General features: G+C 35.4%; 1 protein-coding gene across 3 annotated transcripts in view; it reads left to right on the top strand.

The window, feature by feature from the left end:
- VGLL3 (vestigial like family member 3) overlaps positions 1–7,866 on the top strand; it is a 60,222-nt gene that overhangs the window by 7,570 nt on the left and 44,786 nt on the right. Inside the window, exon 2 of one of the 3 annotated variants that reach the window (XM_069093923.1) lies at positions 5,006–5,123. In XM_069093923.1, the coding sequence (XP_068950024.1) occupies positions 5,006–5,123 (118 nt within the window). Of the gene's footprint in view, positions 1–4,834; positions 5,124–7,866 lie in introns of all 3 variants that reach the window. The other 2 variants (XM_069093922.1, XM_069093921.1) reach the window with 2 other exon arrangements.

The raw sequence follows: 7,866 nt of genomic DNA, 5'->3' as shown, positions 1-7,866 counted from the left end.
TATCTATCTATCTATCTATCTATCTATCTATCTATCTATCTATCTATATGAAGGGATGCTACTCAGTTGTGTGATCTAGAAAGTGGTTCTGAAGACAATTCCAAAAGCAGAATTTATTGGTTTGTTGGAAGCTTTGCTGTAATAAATCTATCATTTGCATAAAATGGCTACTACCAAATAACAAAAGTTATTTGGAGCTATATGTTTTTAGGGGTTTGATGAAGATACCAGTCTTAGTATTTTATAGTCATACTTCTCAATTTATACTCTTACATTCTGCCTTTCTCAAAAAAAACCCTCCAATTTTTAAAATTGAATAATGAAATGGTCATGATGATCTAGAACATGCACTTTCGCTAAATACAAACCCAGAATTAAATCTTTTGTGTGGTCTCAGTGAGAGTTCAATTTTTCAAAAATATATTTTTCCTCATCATTAAGGAAATTTAGCGTGACATAGTGTCTGTCAAGGCTTTTGAGTTTTTCATTTTTGGCAAACCTGATAAGCAGGTAAATGAAGAATAATGTGATATAGCAATAGAATTCTGGCAATAGTTTCAGAAATATATCTTCTGAAAGTCTTCTCCCTAGGAATAATCCTGCAATAGTCCTGTTCTTGTTTGTTAAAATAAAAGCACCATTGCATTGAGAAATAAAGAATATTCAGTAACTATGACAGTTAACCTGGACAACAGTATCAAGTGATTCATTTAAAGACCTATTTTTAACCTCAGGAAAAAGTTTCAACATATGTATAATAATCACTTGGTATTTGTCACTCTGGTCTTTGGGGAAGCAAAGGTATTTGGCTTCTGACTGAGAAGACATTCTCTTGTTCATAGAAATGTTCTAAGCTTTGTTTGCAGTTGTTTGGAACGGGAATATTCAGTACAAACAGACCACATTCTGGTTCTGATGATTGTAATTGCACAACCTGGGAAAAAAAAGTGGGGGGGGGCATGTGAAACAGCCTTGTGGCCATTAGCTGGTAATTCTTTTCACATAACTCAGCCCTTTTACTAGAGGATAATTAGACACTATGACAAACACTTATAGAAATGGACAATTTGATTTAGAAATGAACTTTTTTAAATGAGCTTTTTTGCTTGTTGTCTTCTTTAATTCTGTTCATTTCCTCTTTATTTCTGTGTTCACAATCACATTTCTAACAGGAAGGCTGATAGACGCCACTGAGAAGGGGGTCTTTTAAAGCTTGCATTAGAAAACTGGTTGTAGGTATGACCTTCATAAAATTGATAATTTGTTAAAACATTAAATTGTTAAAAACAAACCTCAGAATTTAAGCTTTGCATGTTGGCTTTTTTTAAAAGAAAGACTAGATTTGTGCTAAAGGTGACTTGCACACAAAATGTAGTGAAATGCAAAGTGTGGTGGGTTTGGAATAAAAAGACTTGTTTTGGAATGCCATCTCTTTTCACATATTACCTTTGTGAACCAGAGGACCTCTCTGAGACTCATTTTCCTCAGCTGAAAAATCAGGGGTTGTACTAAAAGACTTTTAAGGTCCTCTCTAGCTCTAAATATATGACCCTATGATCTCTAGGGAAAGATTGCCTTGGGAATTGTTGAAATATTGAGGGTAAACAGAAACTACATGTACACCACCAAACTTAAGCAATAAATTGAAATACAGTCATAAAGCAGAGAACTCAGGAAATAGTTGGGGATCACGATCACTTGGAAAGAAAGTATATGAGTGTATTAGAGTATGAACCAAACAATGCAGTTTCAGTCAGGAACATTTAAGAGGAAGAATCAGGATCAAGGCCTAGCATTTAACTTTGTTTTTTGATTTTGGTACTTTAAGGCAAAATTCTGAAGCCCAAGATGTTAAATGGAAGCACTAAATCCAATAAGTAAATGAGAGCACATATTCTATAGCTGTTTAAGTCATTCTTTTCTTTACGTGCTTTAATTTGTTGTAATGGACCGAAATTTATCTCATCAGATATCACTCTATCAATTCAGCTATCATATTTTTCCTCTTGTTCTGGACTGTGACTTCTACTCTTTCTCCTTTGTTTCCTTTGGAATTTTGGCAAGCTTTACATTCTCCTCTATGCTGGAGGCAGGGGTGTGCTGGAGTCAAGGCAGGGGCACCAATTAATACATTTTCTACATGAGCCTTTACACTTATGAAATGGCAAACTGCAAATTAGGTCCTTCTTTAATTAGTTGGTTGATTGTCTCAATTTAAGAAAGTAATAGAGAAAAATGTTAATAATATGGATTAAATTTAAAAGTGCATCCTGAGTTGTGTGTGTATTCCTTTCCACCCACCCCCACAAGAGTTGGTTGTTAAACATTTATGAACATACCTCTTGTTGGAAAAGTTCGTAAAAAAAGTAGTTAAGATGGTGAGTCTGTGCTGTTCTAGAAAGCAAAGAGGCAAAGATCTTGACTAGCAAAAAAGGAGAAAGAACTAGTTTTACAATTTTAAAAAAAGTCCTTAAATATTGGAGTTACATGGGTTATTATAAACATCATAAAGGTATGATACAACAAAGTGACATATTACATTAAAAATGCAACAGATCATTGCTTAAATTATCAGGAAAATGATCGATAAGAATTGTAAAAAGCAATGCATTTGGGTTCAGACATAGGTTCTTTTTTTGGAATATATTGAAAATCATATGCCACTTAGATTAGCTTTTCTTTTCTCTAGTCATAACTAACTGAAAAAAATATCTATCACAAAACCCTGAATTAATGTATTATTTAAAGCCTGTATCTTTATTAAGGTACCTTCCATTTAAACTGAAAAATAATTTTGTATGTACTAGAAAAAGTGTGTTTTTAGTCATTAGTACTGCCTGTACAATTTTTATAATGGACGTCAGTGTGGTTTTAAAAGGTTAAACATTTTTTTTTTAATTTAAAAGAATATATAATGATAGACGGCCATTTCCTCAAATTGATACTGAGAGAGAATGAAGAAAGAAATTAGTTCTGTGTGTTGGAAAGAACATTTCTATGCTGAGAACCCACTCTAGAGATACATTTTAATTTCCTGTGTTCTTATTTCTCTCTCTCATGCTTCATACACTTTGTGTACATACTTAAATGATCAAATGCTATCGGCATTGAGGTCAGCAATAAGAAACCTATTTCAAAGGGAAAAGAGAAATTAAAATTTATTTGTTGTAGTATGTTTGACAACGTATTGCAATAGTAATGTTATGTTGTATTATTATTTAGAATTCTGTAATTTTAAAGCTCAAAAGGACCCTAGAGGTGATAAAGTTTAATTCTTCCATTTTACACACGAATCCCACCTCTACTGCTAATGCCACTCCCCCCCAGACTAAGTCATTTCCTCTAGGTCTCAGTTTTCTCATCTGTCAAATGAGGTGGGGTGGAGATGGTCCAAACACCTTTCAGGTTTTCCTGTTGTTCTGGTTTAACTTCTGCCCTGGACTAGAAGACCTCTTATGTTCCCTTCCAGCTTTAAATCAAGGACATACTTCTTTGAAGTGACTTGTCCAAGATCACACAGGTAGTAAGTAGCAGTCAGGATTGGATGTAGGTCTTCGGATTATAAAATAGTCCTCTTTCTGCACATCTGTAATGATTCAAATGAAACATGAGTAAGGGCTCCACATTTTCCATCTATGCAAAAGTAAAAAATATATTCATGTTATTATTTCAGTAGCCCATACACTAGCAACAAGGATTAAATTAAAATAAGATAGATACTGCAACAAAAGCAGTATCTTTATTTACAAATCGTAACTCTTCAAACACATCATCAGCTCATATGTAAATACTTCAAGAACTATATCCAGCAAGAATAATATAACTATCTATATGTAGGGTACTACTAACTGAATGAAAGAAATTTAATTCATAGGTTATAGGTTCTGCTGTTCATAACTACCAGAATCTTAGACTTCTAGTTTATATATTTCAGCAATATTCGCATGTATATATCTGCATATAAGTCTGCATATGTATATATTGACAAGTGGTATATACACATGTATATTACTGGGTACAGTATAATTTTTTCTTTTTTTACATCAGTTGTTTTGGAATAAAAAAAAACAGAATCGATAGGATCACTTCAGCTAACGAATCATAATTGTCCATTAGACATATGAGTTTCATGAGATTTTAAATGATCCAGACTTTCCTGCCTTTTTCTGGCAAAGGAATTAACACTCCACCCCCACCCCACTGGTCAGTGAGGATTATTTTCATTTACCCTTAGTGGTAGCTTTTTTTATTTATGATAACAGTGGTAACTGGAACATCTGAAAGGTATGTCCCTTTATAGAATGGATCTTCACACACACTCATTCCGACATTTTAATTTAATTTTTAAAGAAAGGAGCTCAGGGCATCTGCCAAATCTTTTTAGAAGATGTGAGATTCTTTGTGTTTTAACAAAACATTCCTTCTCTTCTCCCTTCCACAACAACACTCCTGTGTTCTGCAACTCATAATTAGAATGTTGCACTGTACCATCTTTAAAACATACAGAAAAAAGAGAAGTGGTGAGACAGGCTGTCTTTGAGATAAACAAAAACAAAAATATGTTCTCTTTTTTCTTCTTGTTACATGGTGACATGTGTGTGTATAATTTAATCTTGATAAATTATGGCATTTAAAAGTGAATTGATTGTCTTGTGCCAAGTTTGACATAACAGGGATGAAAGTTTTAAAAATTTTGATGGAGAGGAGCAAGGAATAGGGGAAGAGAAGAACATTCCAAGCTGTGAAGCTACTTTTATTTTATTTTTTAGAGTAATCTATTTAATGCTCTTTTATAAACTGCCTTTGATACTATGTTTTGTTTATTCCATACCAGAAGAAGTTAGCGGTATACAGCAAGATGCAGGAGTCCCTGGAAATGACCCTTCCCAGCAAACAAGAGGAGGAGGAGGAGGAGGAGGATGATGAGGAGGAGGAGGAGGAGAAAGACCAGCCTGCCGAGATGGAGTACCTTAACTCTCGCTGTGTCCTTTTCACTTATTTCCAGGGAGACATTGGTTCAGTAGTGGATGAACACTTCTCAAGAGCTTTGGGCCAAGCCAGCAGCTTCCATACAGAATCTGCCATTTCAAAAAACAAGATGGGGCTAACCCCTCTATGGAGAGGTAAGAATTAAAAAATCATATGCTCTCCAGCTCACTGTATTTGTTTCGCAACGGCTCTGACCAGGATCCAGCTGGAAACGTGCCTCTGGAGGACAAATATCCACTTGCTTTTTAATTTTTAAGGACAGCGAGGAATTTCTTTCAGACAAACAGCTGGATCAGTTTTGTCACATGTGGAATGCAGGGTTGGAAAGGATGCAGTCACACCCCTTAAATTCTTTATGGAAAGTAATGATGCAACGGGTATGAGTTTATAGTGGCAGCCTAGAGCTGCAAAGCACCATTCTTAAAGCCCCGATGGCTCAATTTGGATCTCTTAATAATAGGCGTGCCTAAAGCAGCTTTTAAGAAATTAGTTGGTGCTCATTCCCTAGGTGTAACTGTGGTGACATAACAGAGACCTGAGTCTGGAATTCCCAGGGCAGAGATTAAATTTTTTTTTGTCTTCTTGAAATAGCTCTCTCTTGTCCCTGCCTCATCTGCTTGTGAACTGGGGGTCCTGGCATTCATTTTAAATTTGATTTTAGGTCCCATCACATAGATTTCTTAGGTATTAACTTAGCACAACTTTGTATACGGTAAGAAATCCTACACATGATGTGAACAAAGTGTTAAACTGTTGAGAGGAAGATGAGTTACCACATTGAATCCACTTACAACAGTCCAAAGATATGTCTGGAATGTTCATTTCCCTCTTTATAAAAATTGAGTATAGGACACCAGAACAAACTATCCCTTGTTGGTTTACTGATGCAAAAAAAGAAAAGAGAAAATCTTGTTAGAATAGTAGAAGATGGTATAAGACAAAGGATGTGAAATACTTTGTGTTTTTATGTTAGTTATGTAAGTATGGAATTTCTAATGAAATTCAGAAATGGAGACCCTTATGTTCTAGGAACAGGAAGCATATTAAGATAGGTTTTAAAAATGGAATCCTGAGGGTGGGGTGGATAATTTCCTTTCAACAACTAGCATAAGAAAATCTGTGGCTCCTTCAGGCTCAGTGGCCCTGCCTGCTTCTCTTGCAGGTAACCTTTTAACTCTTACTATGTCCCTTGGTACTAAGGATAATGGCATTTACATAACAGACACTTAAATTATTTGTTGGATAAATGAATGAGCCAAACCGAACCGAAGTCAGTAACCCTAGTACCATTTAGAATAGGATCAGAATTCAAAGTGATCTTGGTAAACTAGAGGTATCAGCAACCATCAAGGGCAGGTAAGAAGTGGAAGAAAAGAAAGGAAACGTGAAAAGAAAACAAGGTAAGGGAAGATGGGCTGCAAAAATATAAGGATATATTTGACTCATCAAATTAGAGAATCTTAGAAATCAGAATTAATCTAATGTAGCTCTCTTGCCTCATAGATAAGGGATATCTAAAATTCAGAAGGTTGAAGTGCCTTACCCAAGATTAAGCGGTGCATTAGGATAATAGCTGGGACTGGATCCCAGGTCTTCTGACACTCAGTACTTTAAAATATTTTTAAATTATGAAATAAAGAAACATCAAAATGAATATTTTAATATGCAGATAAAAACAGAAGAATGTATATGCAATTATTAACTTGTGTTACTGAGACTTTCTTAAAACAGTGTATTCCATTTAAAATAAGAGTGACATAGCCACACTGCTTGTCTGTGTGCCCTTCTGAACTTTCTTTTGCTCTCTTTGTAAAATGTTTTTAGCTCGTTTTTAAAATGTTTCATTGATGTACTTTTCTTTTTCCTTTTTTTAAAAATCACTATCACTATTCCTTAATTCTTCCTCCTCTCAAAGAGAAGCCACCTCTTGTAACAAGTATAGTTCAGCAAAACAAATCAACATGGCCAAGTCTGAAAAACGTATCGTTTCGTTGTGTGTTTCCAGTACATCCAATGTCTGCCAAGAGTGATTCGTGTTTTGTTATTTGGGTTTTTCTTTTTTTTTTCCATGATAAGATGCTGCATGGGGGAAGGGACACCAAAAGATTATGGGGTGACATGCAGCCAATAACAAACTGAACATGAGTCAGCCTACGGTGTTCTTAAAATAGCAAGCACCCTACTGCAGGGTGTGAATAGGAGTATAATGTGAAAAAAAACCCATAAATCAGTCCTTTCATTCTTTTTAACAGGAGTTAAATTCTGTTCAAAGCACCACTGTATTCAGGTATGCATTTTCCAGTTTAAGAGAATTATAGAAAATTTGAATACACTTTTCAGAAGAGTCCAAAGATAAGTAAAGCACTCTGGAGCATAAAAGTGGGGGTGAACTGGTTAGTGGTCAATTTAATATCATACATCAATCCCATTGACATTTTCCCATGCCCTGCAGTCCCTAGCATCCAATAATACACCTCTTCCTGGGCTTACTCATTTATCTTTTTAGCTATGAGACCTTGTCTTACCTTGTGTTATTGTGTATACACACACACACACACACACACACACACACACAGGCATTGGTGAACAAGAGGGATCAAGCTGATAATCATCCCTGATGCAAGGAACCTCTCTGCAAATTAGGAAAACTTCTCCCCTCTTCCTTTGAGTGGTTGGGGACTTCCTGGAAACTTATTCCTTATCTAAGAGTTTGCCTTTCCTTTTCAGACTTAAGTTGTACTGCTTTTAAAGGGAAGGAAAATGATTGCTCACTTCAATTACTGCCTCTGACTTGGTACCAAAAAAGCTCACATTTACTTTCCAAACATGGCTTCCTTCCTTCCTTCCTTCCTTCCTTCCTTCCTTCCTTCCTTCCTT

Source organism: Petaurus breviceps, unplaced genomic scaffold (genome assembly GCF_028583685.1).
Source record: "Petaurus breviceps papuanus isolate PSGF00001 unplaced genomic scaffold, PetGlider_PUasm1.0 213, whole genome shotgun sequence".
NCBI lineage: Eukaryota > Metazoa > Chordata > Mammalia > Diprotodontia > Petauridae > Petaurus > Petaurus breviceps.
This window is presented reverse-complemented; position numbering and strand designations above follow the sequence as displayed.